This window comes from Actinia tenebrosa, unplaced genomic scaffold (genome assembly GCF_029948245.1).
Source record: "Actinia tenebrosa isolate PJP-AT-01 unplaced genomic scaffold, QUT_ActTen_1.0 PGA_scaffold13__45_contigs__length_12533684, whole genome shotgun sequence".
NCBI lineage: Eukaryota > Metazoa > Cnidaria > Anthozoa > Actiniaria > Actiniidae > Actinia > Actinia tenebrosa.
Genome location: NW_028292573.1, coordinates 11,136,731 through 11,160,627, shown reverse-complemented (window position 1 = coordinate 11,160,627; position 23,897 = coordinate 11,136,731). Strand labels below are relative to the sequence as shown.

General features: G+C 37.5%; 2 protein-coding genes across 2 annotated transcripts; one reads left to right on the top strand and one right to left on the bottom strand.

The window, feature by feature from the left end:
• Positions 1 to 1,792: 1,792 nt before the first annotated feature.
• Positions 1,793 to 12,134, top strand: LOC116293175 (uncharacterized). Its single transcript, XM_089029011.1, has 10 exons — positions 1,793 to 1,894; positions 3,153 to 3,256; positions 3,789 to 4,018; positions 5,111 to 5,232; positions 5,858 to 5,965; positions 6,759 to 6,788; positions 7,062 to 7,321; positions 8,038 to 8,372; positions 11,064 to 11,192; positions 11,972 to 12,134. Exons 4-7 carry the CDS (start codon positions 5,173 to 5,175, stop codon positions 7,296 to 7,298), a joined length of 435 nt encoding a protein of 144 aa, XP_088885137.1. The 5' UTR covers positions 1,793 to 1,894; positions 3,153 to 3,256; positions 3,789 to 4,018; positions 5,111 to 5,172; the 3' UTR covers positions 7,299 to 7,321; positions 8,038 to 8,372; positions 11,064 to 11,192; positions 11,972 to 12,134.
• Positions 12,135 to 18,263: 6,129 nt separating this feature from the next.
• Positions 18,264 to 23,336, bottom strand: LOC116293201 (uncharacterized). The gene is made up of 5 exons (XM_031700600.1): positions 23,221 to 23,336; positions 20,604 to 20,778; positions 19,825 to 20,129; positions 18,797 to 19,062; positions 18,264 to 18,382 (listed from the first exon to the last, which is right to left on the bottom strand). The coding sequence occupies exons 2-5, from the start codon at positions 20,749 to 20,751 to the stop codon at positions 18,337 to 18,339; spliced, it is 765 nt and encodes a 254-aa protein (XP_031556460.1). The 5' UTR covers positions 20,752 to 20,778; positions 23,221 to 23,336; the 3' UTR covers positions 18,264 to 18,336.
• Between the last annotated feature and the right edge of the window lie 561 nt (positions 23,337 to 23,897).

Sequence of the window (23,897 nt, the reverse complement as noted above, 5' to 3'; positions counted from 1 at the left end):
GTCCTTCCTTTTAACATCCTTTTACTCTCGTATGATTTCCGCGCTCCCTTTGTTTTCTTTCATACTCCGTCCTGCCACCCTCCCTCCCTCCCTCCCCTCCTCCCCCCCTTCCTCCAACCCTTCCTTTCCTTCCTTCCTTTACCTTCCTTCTTCCTTCCTTCTTCCGTCCTCCCTCGTCTCCCTCACTTTCCCTTCTCCTCCGCCTCCTTCCTTGTTCCTCCCGCCCTCCGCTCCCTCCCTCCCTCCTTCCTTCCTTCCTTCCTTTTCCCCTTCGTTTCCCTCCCTTCCTGCTTCCTTCTGTTTCCTTCCTCGCTTCTTTCCCTTCCATCATCTCATTCCTCGTCGCCTATCCATCCTCCTTTTTTACAATTCTTTCCTCCTACCTTCCTTTCCTTCCTTCCTCCCTGCCCTCCATTCCTTCGCTTTCCTTTCCTTCCTTCCTTCCTTCTATCTTTCAGACCTCTTTCCATCCCCTTCCATAACCCATATCCTTTGTTCTTGCTTTCTTCCACCTACCTACCAATTCACATACATCGCAGTAAACCAGTTTGGCCAGCGGTCCTTCTTCTGTTAAAGGTTGTCAGCTAAAGTAGACTGTCCCAGGTTTCTACGGTGAGTAAAACTTGGAACGGACTCAGAAGATGATGTGGGGGTGGAGTATCCATTGACCAGGTAATCTCATCATGGATCCTCATTGTTTTAATTCCTGATATTATTCCCTTGGTTAATAGTTCTCCTGTTTGAATGCGTTGGTGGTGCTTCCCCATACCGCTTCAGCAATACATATACTGAACACCGTACGTTCGGTTTTGTACTGGACATGTTGTGAACCAGAAACGAGAGGTCCATACATGGGTAATCATTTGTCTTAGACCATCGTTTGCATTCACATAGTAAACAGCAGAAAGGGCCAGCTGGAGTGGGTGTGGGGTGTTGTGGGAGTACTTTACGTGTCCTTGTTTTGTGGAAGTGCGGGGCAAGAAGCGAGAGTGCGGAAGAAGAAGAAGGCTGGAGCGCAGGGGCGGGGGTGAACTCAAAGACGGCCCGGGGGGACCTACACGACCGACCGCGGCGCGGCTGGCACTTCGGGGGGTGTACGAGATATCATCGATATAATATGGCATCTCCACGCGACCATGTTAAATGCGGTGCTGGTGGTATTTACGTGTCATTATTAGCAGGTGTCAAATGATAATACTTCATAATGCAACATTAAAAAATATATATGTGGCTTTTCGTCAATTCATTACTACAACAAAGCAAAATTCATTCAATATGTTGTAACAGGTTGATTGAAGCTGGAAAGATCTCCCTGACATCTTACTACTACGGGATCCACCAGCACCCTGATGATTCCGAGAATTCTCGTGCGTACTGATGAAAGGTTTCAAGTAAAGACAAGGTGACAGTGCACTTGGACCTCGACGATCTGCATCAAATAATAAAGGCTAAATATGACGGTCACTGGGATGCCGACATGGAAAGGGTATGATAATTTGATTGTGAAGAAATGCATCATCCAGTATTCTCTCCTCACAATGGTCCCTTTTCTCATATTAGGTAGATACCACTGTGTTTTAAGACTAAATACTCATAAGTAGACATGTGCAGCTTGAACTTAACAATTAAAAGTTTAAAATCCCACGGACTTGACATCTATGAATGTTGACCTATAAATAAGGCTAAGCCTGTGCAAATGTGATCTTCAAAAACAGCATTTTTTAAACTTTAATTTAAGTTCTCGATTTTTTCTTTCTTTCTTTTTTCTAACGAAAACAATGTTTTAGGGAATACTGAAGAAGGTATTGTGGAATATATTGATGAAAATGGAGTTGAGGTTAAATTTAAAGCCCTGAAAGAAACTTTGCTGTTTCCCCATGAATGTCTCTCCAAGGTAAGAGTGTAATGTTGAAACGAATAGCCCACCCAGACTGATCATATGGTCTTCCGTGCAGGAAAAGGCATATCTTTTGCTCCAGGCCGAATTTGAGTAAGAACAATAGTCATTCAGACTGTAAATTTGTTTTTGGAGAAAGGATCTATCATGGCCATGCGTCTTTGCGCTCCCAATACTTGATGAGTAATTAGAAAAAATGTTGTCCAGATGAAAATAGGAATTCAGTTACCTTCATCGGTCAGGTTATTGTCCATGCTTTTTTTAATAATGGTGGTGGCAACGGAAAGCTCGGGTCTGCTAACCATCGCTTTCATCATTGTTATCATCATCATCATCATCGTTGACCACCTTCATCACCATGATATAGGTATCATCATAACCATCATATCATTGTCACCATTGAATCATCACCATTATCTTTAGGGACTGGTCATTATTTAAGTCGGAGGGGGGGGGGGGGGGGGGAGGAGAAAATGCCTGTGATACTAAAAAAATTTGAGAACCCCACCTGATAGCATTCAATTTTTTCAGGATCCCCTTCCAGATTGATTGAAAAATTCAGGACCCCCTCAATAAAAAGAGAATATTTTACAAAATGGCTATAATGGCAAGTCACAAAACTCCTACCTCGCTTATTCACTATTGCTGCCAAATGTTCCAACAACATAATCATCATCATCATCTGAGTCATCATCATTTGAATCTCTATCTGGAGTGTAATGCAAATTTTAATAGCCAAAGGAAAACTCCATTGAAAAATGAAAAAAACTTGAATTCATATATGTAAGCAAAAAAAACTATTCTCAAGACCCCCCTAAATATAACTTTCAGCTTTCAGACCCCCTATTTTTGCTAGAAATAATTCAGGATCCCCCATTTTCTCCTCCATCTCCCCCCCCCCCCCCCCCCCCCCCCCCCCACCCGACTTAAATAATGACTTGTCCCTTATCACCATGATAGTTGTCACCACTACCATCACTATCGTCATTGTTACCAACACATGCACCATCGCCATTACCACCATCATTACCGTCGAATAATCTCCATTATTTTCATCAATATTAAGCTGATTACACCAGCTACATGTGTACAATAAACAAATTTATATTATCTCTCATTTTTCAGTCATAGATAGTCAAAGATAATCGTTACGTCAAATTATTAAAGTCTTTGTACAATGGAATTAACTTGATCGAAGTTATCGATTAATTTAGTTTTGATTTCTATGTATTTTTTGCCATCTAAAAATACGCAGATCCATGATCTAAGGGTAAAAGACAGAGTCGCTATTTCTGGTTACAAAGAAAAGTAAAAATACTACAAGAAGGTCACAGAGGATGGATTGACCAAATGGAGAAGGTATGCATATCAAAACAGGTATAGTATAAATTCAATTTTCAATTTGGGACAGTGTTTTGATTGGTTACCTACCAAAACCGCAAGGCATTATGGGGATGTGAAAGTCGAGAATACTATATAATGGTGATATATAACGTAAAAATTAAGGAATATTAAACGCGCGCGCATGTCTTTCAACTGCCGGATATAAACACGCCGGGAATGAGCTGTAGAGCACGAAAGAAGCAAGATTAGAAGCACGAGGCGTAGTCGAGTGTTTCTCTTGATGTCAAAGTGTTCCACATCTCCCAAAGTCACAGTAAAACGACATAAACAGTCGTTTTATATTGCTTTTATAAGATATTTTTGAACGATCTTGCGCGAGCGTGTCACTGTCCTCTGATATAAACGACGTATCAAACCAATCAGCGTGCGCGTTTTATTTCGAATATTTTTATTAAATGATATATTTTCCAGATTTTCCCTCTCACTTTTATCTGGAAATTGGTCGACTCCCTGTGAATCTAATACTCGGATAAATGTTGTGCTGCAGGTGCTCGGCCAAGAAGGGGACAGTAACAGAAATCGATGAGAAAGGCGATGCAAGAGTTCAAGTTGGAGAAGTGAAATGGTGGTTTAACCCTGCTGTGCTGATCCTAGAATCTAAAGAAGAAGAAAGGGAACCCGCTGGTACAGCGATGACAGACGATGCTAAAGATGACGCTGGAGAAGACGAGAGTGCAGCTTTGACTGTAGTCAGGGAAAGCAGCAAAAAATCCTAAGGTGTTATAGTACAATATATTTTAATTGTCAGACAAAAAAAAACGTGTAAATGAAGTAATCAACCGAGAGAAAATGAACTAAGAGAAGAAATCTCTGGTATTCATGCTTGTAACCATCATCGAGGCACCGTTTGTTGCTATTTTTAGAATCATATTTGTTATCGTTTATTTTTCGGCACGCGCATACCGCATGCGCTCTAAGCTGTTTGCTTATGTTTACTTGCAAATTTTACAATAGCAGAGCGTATTCTCGCAATCTGATTGGCTGACAGCTATGATCAATAAGAGGACAGACACATGGTGTGACGAATCGCTCATTTTATTGTTAAAAAACAAATCGCTCGTAGATTTCCATTGTCTGTCCTCTTATTGATCATAGATGACGTCTTAAAATGTTCAAACGCAAGTGGAACCACGAGCGTAGTGAGAAAGCATGAGCAAACAAGGGAGCACATTAAAATTTTGTTTGTGTAAAGAAAGTTATTGTTCTTGGTTGATCTATCTAGCGCGCGCAATCCATCATGTGACAGGCGTTCCTCTTAGTGTTTTGGTTTCGGCCGATCCGAATGGCTTACGATCGTGTAAGGAATGGAATGACGAGTGTAATAGGAGGGGAGTGAAACAGTGGAAATTTTATCGTCCTATGCTCGTAGCAGATTCACTCCCCTCCCTTTGTACACGACACTCCGCTCCTCGCAAGAAATTCGTCGGTTTTCGGAGTAAATTCGCTAGCCTGACTAAAGCAAGGAACGCCTGCTATAAAGTGTAGCGCGCGCACGTAAACAAGAACTACAAGGAACGCCTGCTATATCAACACAATCAAAATTTTAACGTGCTCCCTTGGAGCAAACGGCGTAGAGTGCCAGCAGTACGCGCGTGCAGAAAAAACAAACGATCAAGTTAGTGATTCTAAAAATAGCATCAAAGATTCTCAAAAAATAACAAAGAGTGCTCTCGATAGGTTGCGGGAATTCCTTCTCTTATTTCATTTTCACTTGAACCAACTTAATCACAAAATATATCGTTATTTACTCTATAATTTCTTTATACACTGTAACATTATTCTGTGGGTTCCAATTACGATATTTTTCAGAAGAACTTTTGGAAGACTTACCAGAAGTATTAGCTACCTGTAAAGAAGTTGCGAAAGAGGTTATGTCTAAAATGACTGAGGGCTTGGAAAAGCTTTGTGACAATGCTCGCAAAAAGTTAATAGTAAGTCGTGACCTTGATAGTGTTTGTAAACTGCGAACGGTGCCTGTTCTTCCCTTGGCCACTGTTTGGTGTTTGCCTTGATGGATTTTGTCGATTGAGGATAAGTAACTAGTTAATTATTAAATGTCTTGTCAAATGTGACTTACATTCGGGGTAGAGTTCTTTTATTCCTGCCCTTACAAATCCATACTTTTTGTGTCGGTTCCTTTTATATACTATCATCATCATCATCACGCAACATTCTTTATTGGAAAAACCAATACCTATAAATAAAGGGAGACTACACATCGATCGCAGTTAGGAATATCGAATATCTCGTTCCCAGAATTTACTCGTTAGCCAAATCGTAGGTACTTGAAAATCCCACAGACCAGAAGACAGAATTTTGCGACCAAGTCGTCAGAGCGCGTGCATACTCTATCTCCAAATCGCTGACTAGAAAACGCCGTTCCAACCTTTCTAAAAGTTGGCTTCCTGTAACACCACATCAATATCAACACCTAATATGTTGCATTAACGACATTTTTATCTGGCCTGGTTCACATTTGCATAACAAGCATGAGCATGCGAGTCTTCAGGTGGACAATGACAGTAATTAATTCCCTTTTTGCCATTGTTCACTTAGGTAGAAAATATTCCATCGACTTTGAAAAATGCTTTGGATAAGAGGGTAACAGTTTTGGGGAAAAAACAAGAAAGTTGCGAAAAGAGGGTCAAAACTGTGGAACAAAAAGTAAGGTGTCTTTGACAAAGTTGCAAAATGAGTCTTTTCTACACATAAAGGGGCGTAGTGAGTTCTTGGTCATAGAGGGCGATGTACCATTTTCCCGCCAATACAAACGCGTACGCATTTTATCTTTCAGAGTTTCCCGCTATATCCCCAGGTTTAGTAAAACGCTTTTTTTTTTTGTGGGGAAGGGGGTTAGTTGCCTCCCCTCGCTACGCAACTGCGCACACATGAAATTTATTGATGATTAGACATTACTGGTGGATGCATCGTAAAAATGAAATCGTAAAAAGCCAGGGGGCACTCCTTTTATCCAAGTGTCCAAGGTACTCCTTTCAATCGCCGGTCCAGAGCTGAAAATATTTCCTGTGTGAACCTCGTAGACCCTTTTAGGGGCGCAATTTTTAATTAATTTCTTTATCGAACAAACGTGAAAAGCAAAAGAAAGATGTTGTCCAGTCACAGATTAAATGGTATCAGCACAATCGCCTTCAATCATAAATGGTCGTACCTCTTAGGGTTTGAAATCAACATTGCTTCAACAGCAACCGCTGATTACCCCCACCACATAGACAAAGGGCTATGGCACCCCCACCTCCCACCACCCCCCCCCCCCCCCCCCCCCCCCCCCCCCCCACCGGGGTAAATCAAAAATGCTCATTTTCATGTCTGGCACATTCGAAAGCGTTAAAAGTACCGTTGATTAGTTGAATGACTGACATTGTTTGAATTACTGATTGACACATCACTAGCACACTTTTCTGATAATGATGTTTTTGTCTCTTCATCGTTTCTACAGGTTAAAGATATTACATCAAGCACAGACAAGGTTTGTAAAACGTTTGGCATGGTACAGTCTTATGATTATAAAGGGAAATTATTTTTTATTGGGAAAGAGAGGGCTGGGGGATTGCCAGTTAACTCCTCAACTAGGGTTTAACCTGTATAAAGTCTGCGGTCATCAAAAGCATGCATCGAATGTGGTTTTTACTTTTGTCATGGTTGTGTGCACTGGCCTATGAGTCAATAGCCCATTCGGGCTCGACGACTAATTGCTAAGTAGTTGATTAATGAAGCCTCTTTTTAACCTTACTTTATTTAGGAGCCAGTAGAGTATTTTGGGATTCTTTTTACTGATCGTTATTTCGATGACCTCCCAGAGGATATTTTCTACTCTATGATACGGTACTTCGACGATAAAGACATACAATGGATTGGAGAGGGACCGTGGAAACCAGAGAAATTTCTTCGTAAATTTCCAAAAGAAGGTTACGAAAGAAAAGATTGTCTACAATATCTATTTGAAGTTTTGGGTGAAAATTTTCCAGCAGTTGTATAAACTATTAGGATTGCTAACGGTTGGTAAGTTTCTCCTGGTTTCTCCCTATTTTATTTCATGAGATATATTAGTTAGGGGACCTCTAACCTCGTGGTCTTCCTTGTCAGACGACCTGTTGTTTGAATAAAGTATGATCATTGTTATCATTATCATTATGATGATCATCAGCAACATCAACATCACCATCCCCACTATATCATAATCGTTATCATATTTTCAGATTATCATCACCATCACTGATCTTATCATCTAATATCATCATTTTATCATCATAGCCTGATCCATCATCATTATAATATCATCATCATCGTATCATCATCATCATCATCATTATTAACATCATTATTAAATTTCTACCCAAATTCAGACCCGTATGCACCTCGAAGACGTTAGCAATTGACGGAAAGATAAAGGAACCTAAAACAAGGGAGCACGGCAAATGCACGCACGCTCGCGGTTTTGAAAAGTTGGGTTGCCTGTGGTGATGGCGTAATTTGACACAGGAAGACCGTTATAGCAGTTTTTGCGCTTTGGTTGGCCTTTGGTATAAATATACACGGGGTTTAACTTATGTGTAGCGCCATATTGGATTGAGTGCGCACTATATTTGTTCGAAAAACCGCATTCGTCATCACCATTTTTTAATATAGGAAACCCAGCTTTTCAAAACCGCGCGCGTGCGTGCATTTGCCGTGCTCCCTTGCCTAAAAATGTTATATTCACCATTACCTTTCCCCAGGTAAAGAGTTAGTGACTACGCCTCTCAAGGATAACCAAGAGCTCAAAGAAAAAACCATAGAAATTGTAAGTAGAAACCCGGATTGCTGCTGGGAGACTTTGGCTGGTCATTTACAAGTCGATGAAACGATATTGAAGAAATGTAGGGAAGATTACTCGGGAGATACACATGAAATAACAAGCCAGATGCTCAGAGAATGGATCGAAACATCAGATAAGAACTGTACATTAGAGATCATATTTGATGCTTTACGGTTGTGTGAGTATAAAGAAACAGGGATAGAACTAGCCACCTATACGACGGAAATATGCAGAATACAATTGCACAGCTAACAGGTAAAGTAGGTAAAATATGATTAGTTATAGTAATCATAAAAGGAGGGTCCTGAAGGCGTAAAACGGCAGCTGGGATTTAAGGTGCAGACGCACGGTGCAACATTGCATGCAACATTGCACGCGACAGGACTGTTGCAACGTGTGTCTACCCCAAACTTGTTGCACGCAACATTGCATGCAACAAATCTGAAGTTGAATCGCGCTCTACTCTTGCAACATTGCGCGCAACAAATTTCATCATATGAACATGGCTGCAACATTACCTGCAACATTTTGAAATTTCCAGCCAATCAGCTTGCACCAAATTTATACCTGCTGACCAAATATCCGCTTAACATAGCAGGCTGACACAAGCGATGTTGCGTGATTTTGTTGCAATGTGTGTCACCCCGATTCAAATTTGTTGCTTGCAATGTTGAGTGCAATATGTTGCACCGTGTGTAAGCACCTTTAGTCTTCTTTGGGGCTGGGAAAATGGGATTTCATGCACTGGGTCTGGGATTTTGCCATTTCTGAGACTGGGATGTTTTTAGTCTACCTCTATAACTAACTAAACTAGTTAAATTAAGACCCTGACCGTATTCTTCATTAGAATATTTTTATTCCTTTCATAAAAGCCTAACTATTTTTTGAGAAGCTTGAAAACTTAAGCTTTAAATTTTGAGATTCAATTTTACCAGTTTTCATCTGTTTTCATGTGTGAGAAAGATTTAACAGATCAAAAACAGTTTTCCGTGTTTTATACTCTTATAAAACACGCGGGATGTTGAGAGAACACGAGAGGAGCATAGGAAACCACGACGCGTAGCGGAGTCTGTATAATCAAGGAATACAGTGGTAATTTTGAACTCCAAAACACTTTTAAGTTTGTCACCCATCACGAGCATGCGCAAAAAGGTTAGACCACTGAGTAGGTTCATACGTTGGAAATTTAATCCCACAGTAGCAGAAAATAACTAAATGAAAAATGACACGCCAAACCAACATTTATAAAACTCTTTCATTTTATTTTTTCGATACCCACATACTATGTTAAGTATTAAAGCGTAACGGGCAAAAGTATGAACACATTTGATGTACTGGCATACTTCTATGTAGGGGCTTTTTAATACCCAACGCATTTCGATGAAGGCTGTTGAAATCCCTTACCGCAAATCGACGAAACTAACAAGATATCCATCCTGAAACGCTTAAAAAATAGTTAAATGAAATTGAAACCATCTCAAAAACGGTGAATCCATATTATTTAATCCTATGCAACTGTTTAACTAGTCTTTGCATGTTTTTTGTAGAGGAGAATTCCTGTATAACAGGTTTTTAGAAGACCGGTTATATGAAAAACTATTGAAATCTCTTGCCGCCAATCGATGAGGCTGAGAAGGTGTTAAACATGAAACTATTTAAAAAATGTAGTTAAAAAATTGAAATCACTTCAAAAACGATGAATCTATAATATTCAATCCTATATGAAACTGTTCAACTAGTTTTTGCATGTTTTCGTGAAGGAGAATTCCTGAATAGCAGGGTTTTGGATAGTCTCCCACACAGCCGCTTTCAGTGTCGATGTCGTCACGCAACACTGAAAGCGGCTGTGGGGGAGACTAGGTTTTGGATGACCGGTGTATTAAAAACTATTTAAATCCCTTGCCGCAAATCGACGAAGCTGACAAGATATCTATCCTGAAATTGTAACGTTAGTATAACCAATCCCACATAATAAGTTATGTTTTTTTATTTACTTTTTAATTTTCGGAAGGTGGCAGAAGTTTATTTCTTTCCCGTCATTGTAAATAACGCGTCTTCTTATCTCGGAATAATAATGTTATTATTACCGTCGTTTTAATCCCTTAAAGCAGGATTTTGTACAGAAAATAAGAAAATATGTTCATTAATTATCATAAGATTCATAGTAAGCCAAAAAGCTCTAAGGCAAAAAAATATTGGACGCGCGAATCAAATCAAAAGCGCAAGTACATACCTTAAACTTTACGTTGTCCCTTTAAATTTCCACCACAGGGAGCCCAAGACACAACTGACGCCGAAAAATGCTTTATAAAAAAATAATTAAAATACTTTTGCTAAATGTTTTGTACTTCAGGGACAGTCCATTATGAGCTCTCTTTAGATCTATCAAAAAATTGGTTGATTTTGCTTTGCTTCATAGACAACGAGGCGATTGAAAATATGTACCCGAAATAAGCGTTTTCGAGGTTGACCCAAATTTTCGAAAATTTAAAAAATTGTTTTTATCATACAAAATACACATTAATAGAAAGCTACGAATGAGGGCTACACAGATCTGACATTATTTTTCCAAATAAAGTAATATGTCGTATTTTATGGGTGATTGAATTTTCAGTGAGCAAGCTGTCTGGTCAGCGGTATAGCGTTTTCAGCAATTTCCTTTTTTCTCACCCTTTCTAAAAATTTTTCGAAATGAAACTAACAAAGTTAGTAGTTCTATGAACCTCTTCTATCATGGTCTAAACAAAAATTTAAAAAGCCTTTCACAAGTTACCAAAAAAAGACAATAATTTATTTTCGTTTTTGGGAATCCTGTGGCCGTTGTGTGGTGCCTATAACACAGGAAGCCCGTCACATGGAAAGGCAATAAAACAAAAACATTCTCACCTTCAATTCCCTTTTGCGCACTAGTTATTGTGTTTACCTAACAGCTTTTTGAATCTCCAGGGATTGGTAGAATACGAAAATGAGTTGTTTTGTTGTTCGACATCTTGGAACAAGATCTAGAGACGACCTCGGAGCGACTAAAACTCAAGAACCTTGCAGATTAGAACTCCTGGGCGGTAGGAATGAAAGGTAACGCAAACTATGGACTTTAATTAACGTTTTGAGTGATCTAAACATTAGAAATAAATTCAATCCAAACGTTTATTGCCATTTGAAGTTGTGTCTTGAAGGAGTTTTTCCTAGGTGTTTTACACACTAAGTTAAATGTGCTGCGTTTTGCTTTGGTTTTGCAGGCTGAAACATCTTTTTTACGCTTGAATTTAATTACTTTTTCAGTCGTATGCTGTTTTATGTTGGCTAAAACAGTGTAAAGGTCTTAACTTTAACAAAAATAAAAACTTTATGATATCATGATATGATGCGCATAATATTATACAAAGCGGAGGTCCGGCCGTTTCATTGCAGGGTGTGGTGTGAGCGTGTGTGTGTGGGGGGAAGGGGGGTGGGGTTGGAGGGCTTTTCTCTGCCTGTCGTACGCATATAAACTTATTTCTTTTATATGATGAAATTGTTTTTCAAATAAATCTTTGTATCTTTATACATATACTGACGAATTACATTAGTGTGATGTATGCGCATTCAGCCACAATTTTGCGCCTCGCAAAAATCAAGTTCTCATTTTATTATTTACTTTAGTCCTTAACTTTAAATCATTTATATGATACAGTGATTTTATTTGGCCAATTAAAAAAGTTGTACTCGGAATTACTAACAGTTACAGAACTGAAATAAGGCAGTTTACGGGATGTATTGTGCTTAATATTTTTTTCATGGGCCAAGTAAGATCACTAACCCTTTAGGATGATACTCTTTATTAACATCATTCTTTTTTCTATTACATTATATAGGTGTAGGCTAAACCAGCTCTGCATAAGCCAACGACATCCAAGAACTGATAAACAAGGCTGAAGATTAAAGTTTTCTTAGTTAACTACGTACGCTTATTATTTTTTATGATCAATTATCTGTAATCTATTGACCTCTTATAATAAATTATATTTTGCTATATGACCTCTTTTCAAAATCACTTTTTTCCCCGCCAAAAAACTTATACTTTTTACCGCCTTATTATGATCGACTTCTTACGTTCCCGCTTTTTTCCCGCCAAAAAACTTAGAAAAATTTTCAGACCCTACCTTTCTCACACACCCATTGTATCTCATAGCAACCACACTTCTTTGCAAGATACATTTGTCTCATACCTACTTTATCACCTTTACCACACCCACATAATCCCCTGCCTTTGTTCCCCTCATTATCCCATTGTTTCAGTCACGTGAGCAATAAACAATAGACATTAAATATTCATTAGAATTTTTATTAGGTCATTCATATTCACGTCAATACAAAGCACTACGATTTAAGGTACTTCAAAACCTACACCTTCAACAAACTAGCTGATGGTATACTGGTTAAGAAGAGTGCAAGCAGGACATAAGGTAAGTGGTTCAAATCCAGGTAGGTTCATGCAAGAAAAATTGGACAGCACCTCAAGACTCAAGATAAAGGAAAGTCAAGCAGACATGGACAAAATAAGGAGAATTGACTCGCAGATTACAAAAAGGTCTCAGAAAATGGCTTTTAAAAAAATTAATTGGCTTTAAGAAATTAGAAAATAAATTAAAAAATTGTGAAAAAAAAGTAAAAAATCCCTATAAATTTTGAAAAAATATATACTAAGTCTTTTTGTAATTTTTTTTGCCCCTAGGGTAATTAGTCGTAGGTCCCCAAGACCAAAAGTTCAAACCTACCCTACCCTTAAGAAGAAGTACCCCCAAACAAATAGTTCAGGGGTACCCCTTAAGGTTGATGAGTAAGTTGAACGAAAGACCTTGGGGACAGTCCACTTTGTTTGGATTCTAAAGACATAGGTGTTGCTTGATTAAAAGACTAGTACAGGAATGCTGAAATTAAGGCATAAAACTGGCACTGTTGTACTTCTGAGAAATTATTTGAAAGTACATGTGTTTGAAGTCTAGTAGTACAATGTATAAATTTATAATAACTGTAAATCGTTTTTATTGCCAAGTTTTAGGTACAACACCACTTTTATGCCTCATTGTACAGCATCAGTAAGGATCAACAATGAGAATTTTTTACAAATATGAAATAAATTCAATTGATTTCAGAAATTATGATGGAGATCATGTGTCTATTCATGAGTTTTACAGCTAATTTAGAAAGCTCTCTGTCTCATATCTGCATGATCCTTACTGGAACTAGTAGTAGGATAATTCTTGTATGATATTGATAAACCATGGCATAGGACATGTATTGATCATACAGTTTCTGCATCAAATTGGATATTATTTTATCCAATCTACCCAATAATCATACCAGTGCCATAGTTACATAATCATACAAATACTTTACAGCAAGAGTAATAAATGGTCTATTGATCCAATTCAACATTTATCACATTTTAGTGAAATTAAATTTTTTTGTTGATTATAATAAATCAAATAGAAGCAGTTTTTTTTTCTTTTTCTTTCTTTTTTTTTTCTTTTTTTTTTTTTTTTTGAAATTCTCCACGTTTTATCCATAATCTTACATTTCATTTATCATGTCTGAATGCAAAATCCTCAAAGATACTATCAGATGTATCCATAATACTAATTTAGAAGTCAACAGTCAACCCAAATTACGTAATTAAAGAAGCCAATTGAGAATTATATGCAAAAAAATCAAAGTCAAAAAGACCATTTATCATCTCTTGTGTACTTTTAATCAAGCAACACCTTTGTCAGACTATGACATGAACACACCAAGCCCTATGGATCTGCGATTCCAAATTACAAGATTCGTTTGATAAATTAGATTTTTTTGATAAATTATAGATAAATTGTCTGATGAATATTTGGTTAATTAAGTCAAGAGAAACCAAATAAACTGCCAAATATTAAGATTTTATTTTTGTTAGGAGAAATTTTGACAGTACATATCAGGATTAGTGTTGCACAAGCCGTGAAACATTAAAGTAGAATTTTGTATACAGTGTCTCTCTCTGAATGTTGGTGTGTTCAATCATAGTCGTTAAGTTCAAATTCTCACCACTTTAAGAACAACGTACAATTACTAAAATCAAATGCAACAGATATGTATGAAGTGATGATGAAGGCTACTTCAGTATTATCAAATTATTGTTTTCATATTTCATCAAGAATGTTAGGCAAATAATAATTATGTTTACCAAAACTTTAGAATTGCAAGGTAGTTTTACATTTGATTATGTGAACTGACTTGTCTGTTGCAGTGTGATTTTTAGTATTTATAGCACTTTCAAGTTACCATAGCTCTGCTAGCTCATAGAGAAAATTGGTTTTTTTTGGACAACACAAAATCGTTCAACCTTGATAACTACTTAGTAAAATAATTTGGAAATTGTAACATCCAAAAAACATCCTCTAGTGATCCAAAGAATAACCAGATTAAACACTGACAAAACAAGCCATGTCAAGTGTTAAATAATAGAAAGAGGATGTTAGTGGAAATAACAAGACTAAATGCTGATGAACAATGCACTTGACTTACCCTGTTCCAGGAAAACTGCAGATGAAGCACCATCCTTTTATTGTAATACAAATTAATATATAATGTAGAACCTTAATGTCTCAAGGAAATTTATAGATAAAAAAAAATGAATGTGGTATCGTCGTACAAAAGTGGTATTTTTTTAATGGAGCCAAAATCCCTAAGCATAAAGCTTAGAGGATGAGAGAGTGAAGTTCTACAGTATCATCAGATACACACACAAAAAAGAAACAAAATAAATGTGCACAGCATCCTCTCACTATCTAGCTATATGGCAATCTGATGTATCTTACTGGGTTAGACAAAATATAAATCAAAATATCCTTTTAGAAAAAAATCTTGATTGATTTATCAAAGTCCTGTGTTATTTCTGCACACGGTCCCACAGGCAGTTATTACAGTGAAAGAATACTGTAACACACAAAAGCATCAATACCAAAATGGAATATCAAAGAAATTATTTGCATATGAAAAAAGCTTTTTCCTAATCTTGTGATTAAAGAATATTTTGTAATTTTGAATTATTCACGAAACAAAAAGAAAATTTTTTCATATTGAAAACTTCTAAACACTGCCAAAAAAACAAAATGTAAAAAAATTTGCACAAAATTCCTAAAAACCTTTTCCATAAGAACATGAATGTATATGACAAAAAAATCAATGTCAATCAGAAACATCCAAAGTCAATATCAGTGTCGATCAAATAAATAAATATCATGTAAATCAATCAAAAACAAAATTCAATAAAAAAGAAATCAAACTGTTAGTAAGTTGAGAGGACTCCAAGTCAGCCAGTTGTCTGCTCCAGTGTTTGTGCATAATTCATCAGCATTAAGTAAATTATATCAAAACACAACAAAGGGTGCACTCACCTTTCTATTTGAAATAGAAAGATTGAACACACCTTTTGTGGCCTAGTTCTTAAAGTGGCGAAAAATATCTACATACAATAATACAATGATTACCGTATGTAGATAGTATTTTAAAACTAAAGGTATATATTAACCAAAGACAAAGTTAATTTTGGTCAATATTTACCAAGGACAAACCAAGGAAAATACAGAACAAAATTCACCAAGCCTGAGGTGAATAAAAATATTTAGGATAATATAATTACACAAAGGCATATTAGCAAGCAAGAACTGAATCAACCTTATGCAACTGTGTAACTATACCTAATATTTTCTAAAATAATATACAATAAATTCTGCTAGTTCTTCTGAACTTGGTGGGTTTTATCCAACTAAAACAAAGAATTAAAATGTCAGTATTGTGATCCTGTATGTTTAGCAATTAATTTTTCATTAATCAGTATGAAATTTCAACATCGCTTCTCTAGCAATCATGGGGTATTTTACTTTTTTTAATTAAAAATATTTATTTATTTTATTTTATTTTTTTGCTTTTTCATACAGTAGGTGTTGGTAGAGAAAATAATGAATAGAAGAAAAATTTCAAACCCCAGCAGTTGAGGAGATATTGATGTTTCACACTGATCAGTACATTATTGGTAACCCATAAGGAATTATTGTGAAATTGTGCTATTTAGTATTACTAAAGTTTCACGGTTATATTGCTTGCACTCTATATCAGTATATTTCAGTGAAATATAATCAAAAATATTGAATATTCCATCATCTTAAGCCTTTGAAGATTCATCTGCCATGTTAGTGAACAAACTTAGAACACCAAGATTGCCAATCCATGCATTCTTATCAAAAATTGGGCCGCGTTTACTCTCCTATAACTAAGCAATGAAATGCTATAAAGCCTTGGAATGCTGAATGAACTCATGGTAGAATTTCATTTCAATCCACTAGAGAAACTTTCATTGTACTCAGTCATTTATAGGAAAATGCTAATCCAAAATACTTGACCCATAATTCCTTTAGGGGAATGTGGTTAAATCAGCGAGTTAGCAAAAGATTGAAACTTTATGCCCCGGGGGGGTACTCCCACATATGGACTATTTGGGGATGATCCGCTGAACAGGGTATGGTTTTTCAAGCTTATTGTCATAAACAGGGTATGCAATTTCACTCAAATTCCAAGTTCTTCCTGAGCTTCCTGTCATATTCAGGGTTTCTACTTTCGTATTGACCGAAACTGGTTATTATGGTCGTAAAAAAAACAATACGCGAGATGACATGATAATTGAAACAGGAACTCAGTGCAATAAATTATATCTTATGTCATAAACAGGGTCTACAAATTTGAGTTTTTTTTTGTCATAAGCAGGGTACCCCTTTCAGAATCCCAGCGGAACACCCCTACCCAAATTCTGGCGGAGTACCCCCCCGGGCTTTATGCATGCATATTTAAATAAATCTTGATGAAATGTATGTCTGTTCCCTAACAAAATAGTTCATTAACGTTTGTAATTATCTTTTGATGTTTTAAAGAGAATAAAAGAAGTGTTTTGTTATTGAAATTTCTACTGTATCTGTAATAATAAGCAAATTTGAGCTTAATTTACTTGGAGAATGGTAAGCTGGTTGAGTGGACTTAAAAACTTCAAAAATGTCGTAAAACATTTTTTTTAAACTGTCGTTATTTTATCATATCGAGGCATTTAGAGTTCAGATAAGCAAAACCCAAGCGAGTTTAACAAACTTATACTTCCAAATGTCTGCGTGGACGAAGACAAGCAGTGTAGTTTCAAACTAACACGTTTATTTGAGTTAGAAAAAGTTAGGGAAAAAATTCAATATATCCTCATAAGCAAATAACTAGACTTTATCTTAGTATTTTGATGTATTAGTAAAGTGAGAAAGCACTTCTTACCGTGCAAAATCAGAGCTTTGTGTCCGCAACCCTCTTCCTTCTCTTCATCGCCTTGTCTTCTTCTTTACACCTGGACCTAGAAGCATCATGGGAATGTTACCCATGCTCAAGTATCACAGGGAACCCATGCTCAGCATTTTCGTGAGCAGAAAGTACCCGACGCCTCCCGATGCCATGCTTTTCCTAAGTCATTTTTTTCGTGTTCTGCCTAACAGCCCCACAGCACGCGCGTACTGTTACTGGGCTGCCTGTGGCGAAGCGGTCCGAAAACGTTTGTTTGTTTTCTGATTTCTTTTTGATCCTCGACGAATCGGACATGTTGCGCAATAGTACCCAGACATCTTCAGAGTATTATCCAAGATTCGGTTTTGGGTAAATGCTAAAAGATTGCACCCGAGTCAACTATTCGAGGATTTCAAGTGCTCCTCCAAAATACTCAGCGACTCACAAGCCCGAAAGAAGACCAGTTCAAACAAATTTGAATAGAAATTCCGCTAATCGATCTTGTTAGGCTGTGTAGTGAATCAATGGTGGAATAGCAGTAGCTCACCTCTCATCTCGGGTGTCGGTTATGCCGGATTCCCAGACTCGACTGCATTACACATGAGAAAAGTGTGTTAGTCACTCTGATTCTCCCCCCCTCCCTCAACAAAACCGCAAAATTTCAATTCGATTAGTGGGTTAGACAACATTCTCTTAACTAAAATAAGACTAAGTAGTGAGCTTCCTCCTTGCTAAGCTGGGTGCACCAGTATTTATTATAAAAAAGGCATTTAAAGTTTCCGGTCCACTAATAGTACTATAAACAAAACAAAGAACCATAAAAACTGTTTTAAACGTCTTTTATTTTAAAACCATCGAGCTAATGAATGAGCTATGTTTTGTCTAAAGAGCGCTTTTATATACGTCTAATGTAGCTGTTCATGTTGTTCGATACGTTGTAGCTGAAACAAAAAGGGAGAAAAGAATGTAAGTGTTCAGTGGTTTCTGGTGGCTGACATTGAGCAGGTCTAGTTTAGGTAGGACACGATTGATGCAGAGACGGCGCAGCACATTATGAGGGTGGAGGGGCTAAAAGGCTAGAATTTTTTAAGTGCCTCGGTGGGGATCTAGAATCTTTTTTCTTCTTACGGACCTCAACTAAAGTAATTAATGACATTCAGTTCATTTTCGCAAGAAGTGGGGCCTGCAACGTGCGCTGCAAATGTTTATTATATTTTTCACTATTTTGTTTAAGGGACAAATTCCTAGCTTTGTTTGTTGATTCTCTCCTGTTTGTAGAGTGAATTCTCTCCCTTTTTGGTCATACCGACAGGAGCCCCAAAATCGATAAATTTGTCAAGGAGTTCTTTTCTTACCCAAAGAAATCATTATATCCTGAGTCAATGCGATATTGATCTGGATGCTTTCGTATGAAATCAATAACCACTTCCAATTTCCATCGTCCCCATCCCTTCAAATTGATGAAATCAAAACCGCCATCATCATCAGTTGACGGAGTAAACGGATTGGTGTCTTCGACTATGACGTAATCCCCAGGCTCCATAAATTGATGCAAGTATTCAAGGATTGCTTCTACATTCACATGCGCGTCTTCTGACACTATCCATGGGTGTGGTAATCCCTTCACAAAGAAAAATGAGGCAAAATATATCAAAATAAGTCATGTGTCTTTATAACCCCCCTGCGCTAATTCGCAATCTGAAGATCAAAACAAAACATTTCCCCCTTTTGAGGTTTGAAATATTTTTGCAGTTAACATACATTCATTTATTTCGCCGCCATAGGTATCTATCGACTAAAACACAATCAAGTATAACGCGCGCGCGCTCCGATTGCCTAGCCAAGTTAACCAATAAATACAACAAAAAAAACACAAAAATACATCTCCGTTAAATTAAGCAAAAAAAAAAGGACTGGGAGATGAGGTCTCTTTTACTGCAATTTTTATAAACATGAGAACTCTACGACTCTTTCCAGAAGTATAACGCTATCAATAACGCTTTTGCACGTGAGACCCATTATAGCGACTCTTTATTTTCGACCGCGTTTTAGTTAAAACTTTGCCAAGCTTCTGTACGAAATGTCCATCTTCAGGGCGCGCGCGTTGGAACAATCTTATAAGACTACGCGACTAAGTTACCCCAGAAAAATATGAGGGGTATGAGTTAGTTTGTTTTCATGTAATTGCAGCCTTCGCTCGCGCAGCTTTATCAAAAATGGACAATTTGTCCGGAAGCTTGGCAAATCATTAATTAAAACGTGGTCGAAACACATTCGTAAAAGGGTCTACCTTTGTTACTTTTGCTTCCCCATTTGTTCCCGGATGCTTTCATTATCAGGGCTTCATTTAAACTCAAAAGAGACAATTTTCCGACAAACCAACCTTGAGTAGTTCTGGGGGGAAAACCTTCTCAACTTTATTACAGTCTCCCTCTATAAAAGTGATGTCATCTCTCTTCTCCTTTGCTAGTGGTTCTAGTAATCCCTGGTTGATGTCCATTGAATAAACATGGCATTTTCCTTCACCCATTTTTGCGATATCGGCCATCCATATCGCAGAGCCACCACAATTCGAGCCAAACTCCAGGATCGTTTGAGGCTTGAGGTCCCATATCATTTGCTGATAAGTTATTATTTCAAAAGGCGTTTTCATCAGAGGCAAACCACGCCAGCTAGATTTGTATTTACCTGACAGCGTATTGGGAAGAAATGCCTTTAAATTCTAAATACATACGTTTGTCAAGTGGCATGCATGCAGAGATGACGAAGAATTAAAGGAACGAGAGAGCGTGCAACTAAGTTTCTTTGATCCTTCCCAGCAGGAACCCAGACGATGGTCTCGTCCATACAAATGCTTTTTTGAAACGCTCCATTTTTGTCCTACCAGAAAAAAAGCGAACGCCTTGTGTTGTCTAACGTTTTCATGGCGTTTTCGCCCGTTCACACTAAAACGTTCAAAAACGCAGATACGACCGAAAATGATGCGATATCACCAATTGCGCATGCGAAAAACAGACTTTATTTGACTGACGGGTACGGTAGTCTGCAACCGATCTCTTACCAAGAGCCCACGTTCATTTTGGCCAGCAGAAACAAGGGCTCTAGGTACGATATTAAGCGCATGGCAATGAAACACTTTTAAAAGTACAACATTTTGCTCACCTTTAAAAATAGCCTTCCAGTGTTCTATTGTGAAGATGCATTCTTCCTTCCTTTCCTCAATTTTTTGCAAGCGGCGATCCATCGAGTCCGCCTCGGCTGCCATTTTCGCTTTGTGCTTTTGGTAATCGCTTTTGAGAACTTCCTCCATATTTATCAGTGAAGTTGGTGACGATTACTGAAACAACCAACATTACCATTTTTAAACGACTCAAAAACCTTCGTCAAAAACGTACAGCTGCATTCAGTTTTTTTTTTTTTTTTAACGTCTGCCAAATTTTATTTTTCCACTGTAAAATCATTCCCTTAGTTCCAGTGTATAAGCAATCGATAAGTTGATATCCAATCGAAATAAATAGACATTATCACATGTTAAGAGCTTGATATCGTTTTTACTCGCGAGTTTCCGGCCATATGATATCGCGAACGAGCGCGAGTCTGCAAGCGAGTGAGTGATATGATATGGAAAACGTGCAAATTAAAAAAATCAGGCTCTAATGACTGGTGCATTACTAAATAGTACAAAATAGTGCTAATTAACAATAGCAAACAATGGAATTTGCATGAAATTGTGCTATTTAGTATTACTAAAGTTTCACGGTTATATCATTTACACTCTATAGTTTCACGGGTTTAGTGCAAGCACTCTACTGTTAAAGAAAATTGCAAAATTCGCAAATAGGTAAGTCCCGGCTTCATTCAATGCCTAGGATATCATTAGCAGTGGGCCTAAGCTAGACACGATATTCTAAAAGTGTTACATAAAATCGTTCTATTTATTAGGGGTTTGATTTCATTGATTTTCAAAATTATACTTCGAATTCTACCGAGTCGCGCGCCATGAGTTCGCCACGAGTTATACGCCGTGTGCAGTGAAGGATAACAAGCTATATTGTATTCATTGATTTGTGGTAGTTTGTGGCAAAATGTTTCTTCCAAAATGCAAAAACTTAGTTGGTTTTTATATGGCTGTAGAGACTTAGACTTTAAGAAAAATCATGAACTTTTCACTGAAGTACAAAAGTACATATTAGCTACAAACCGTTTTTTGTTCACCAAAGATTAATTATTTTTTCATTTCCTGTTTTCATTATTTCGCTTTTGCTAGTTTAATTTTCTTTCTTTGTACTGTAAATATTATGGATGTGAGCCCCCTTGTTAAAGTGCTACTACGACGAAAATCGCTCAAACTTGGATTCAGCTGAAACTTCCTAAAAATACTCTTTAAAGGTCCAATAATCACTGTATGAAGTGTTTTCTCGATATTCAGTACGAAAGTATGATATTTTTACGATTATTTTTTGGAGTCTGTGACGTCATACACTCAACATCGAACATCGCTCCATATATTTCTTTGTAGTTTATGATCAAAATATCAGTAGTAAAGGGAGAAAGAAATACCCAAACACCCCAAAATATAAATTATAGTCACAAGTAATGTGAAATAAGCACATTAGCCACCCTTTGGGCTTAATAGGAATAAAATAAATTAAGGATTTATATACAAAGAAATATATGTAGCAATGTTTGATGTTAAGTGTATGACGTCACAGACTCCAAAAAATAATCGTAAAAATATCATACTTTCGTACTGAATATCGAGAAAACACTTTATACAGTGATTATTGGACCTTTAAAGAGTATTCTTAGGAAGTTTCAGCTGAATCCAAGTTTGAGCGATTTTCGTCGTAGTAGCACTTTAAGCTTCACAGCTTTTGGGGCAAATGTTTAGTCAAATATGTTTAAAGGAAAGAAGAAAAAAAAGTGTATTCATCACCAAAGTGCCCACTGATCAAAGTCGAGACTAGTTTCCCTCGCATCTGTTTTTAGTGTCGGTCGTTGCGTGACGACCGATACTAAAAAACGGATGCGAGGGAGACTAAGTCGAGACAGGAAACCAAAAATGTTAATACTAGTAGTCTATATCCTCACTGAATACTCATTACTAAAGGAGATCCACTACTGCTTGTGATATTATGAGGTGAACAGGGAGGTAAAAAGAAAATGAACATCTCCACCAACAGGGAGAGGGTATATAGGGCAAAATTCGTCTTTCAAAGCTCAAACGACGTTGAGCAATAAAGCATGTGGTGCAGAGCAAATTTATAGTCAACTGATCCGTGCTAATAATTTATGCAGTGAGCCGAAATAGTCCGATATTTTCAAGCATCAATGAAAGTAGAAAATACAACCTACGAAACCTAGTTTTTTGGGTAAAGTTTGGATAGTTTCGGGATTCGGTCTGCGGCCGGCCATTTCATATAGGATTAGCAGCATCAACAAAAAGTTAGAAATTAAACTTTTAAACCGATGAACGCCTACGCTACGCAGGATAAAATAAAACCTATGGAGTTTTTTGGGTTCGCTTAGCACCAAGGGAATAAAGTGTAGGTGGTTTGGATTTGTTGAATACAAATAAAAATTCTTGGCTGCTGGCCATTTAGAATTTGGAAGACGTTGGCCGGCTGCCGGGCATTTAGCCACAGGTTTAACAACGTGTTGCTCCCCTCGATTCCCGCATTCTCGCTCAAGCATTAAACGAATTCAATACACTAACACTAGATGCTAAATAAGAGAAAAAAGGCAATATATGGAAGAGAAAAAAGGACAAAAATCATACCTGACTCAGCTACACAACGCCCTTGTTCACAAGACCTCACGAGTAACCGGATCCGAGTAATCCTAGTCTGCCGCTATACGTCTCGTCAAAGTTTCGTCACAGGGTGTCTTACTACTTATTATTCTCCCCCACAGCCGCTTTCAGTGTCGTCACGCAACGCTTTCTCCCCTGAGTAGCTAATCAGGGGAGAAAGCGTTGCGTGGCGACACTGAAAGCGGCTGTAGGGGAGACTATGAATTTATTGGACGAGGAGCAAACTCAACCGTGTCAATAAACTAAAGTATGAACAAACTTCCTAATTTATTTGATTTACAATACAAGACTTCTATTTACAAATTTACTTCACTAAAGTCGTTACTATTTATTCAAAGTATCCTGGATTCAAATTAGGACAAGTTTTAGTTCTTCGGGTGACCTATGAGTTCTATCGTATCTTTTGAAAATTCTGTAGACCTAAAATATTCGCAAATGTCACAGCATAGTTTATTTACAAACTATCACACTTTTTCGCAGATTACGTACCTGAGAATGAGAATATATCCAGAGGAAATTCCTGTCCAATGTTCAGATGCTTTTAGTCCACTCGCAATATCGTACCCAGTGCCTGCGTTTCTTCTGGCCTGGGCGAAGCACAAAGGCTCTGATGTGGCATAATTTAAATCCAATTTTTGAGACCA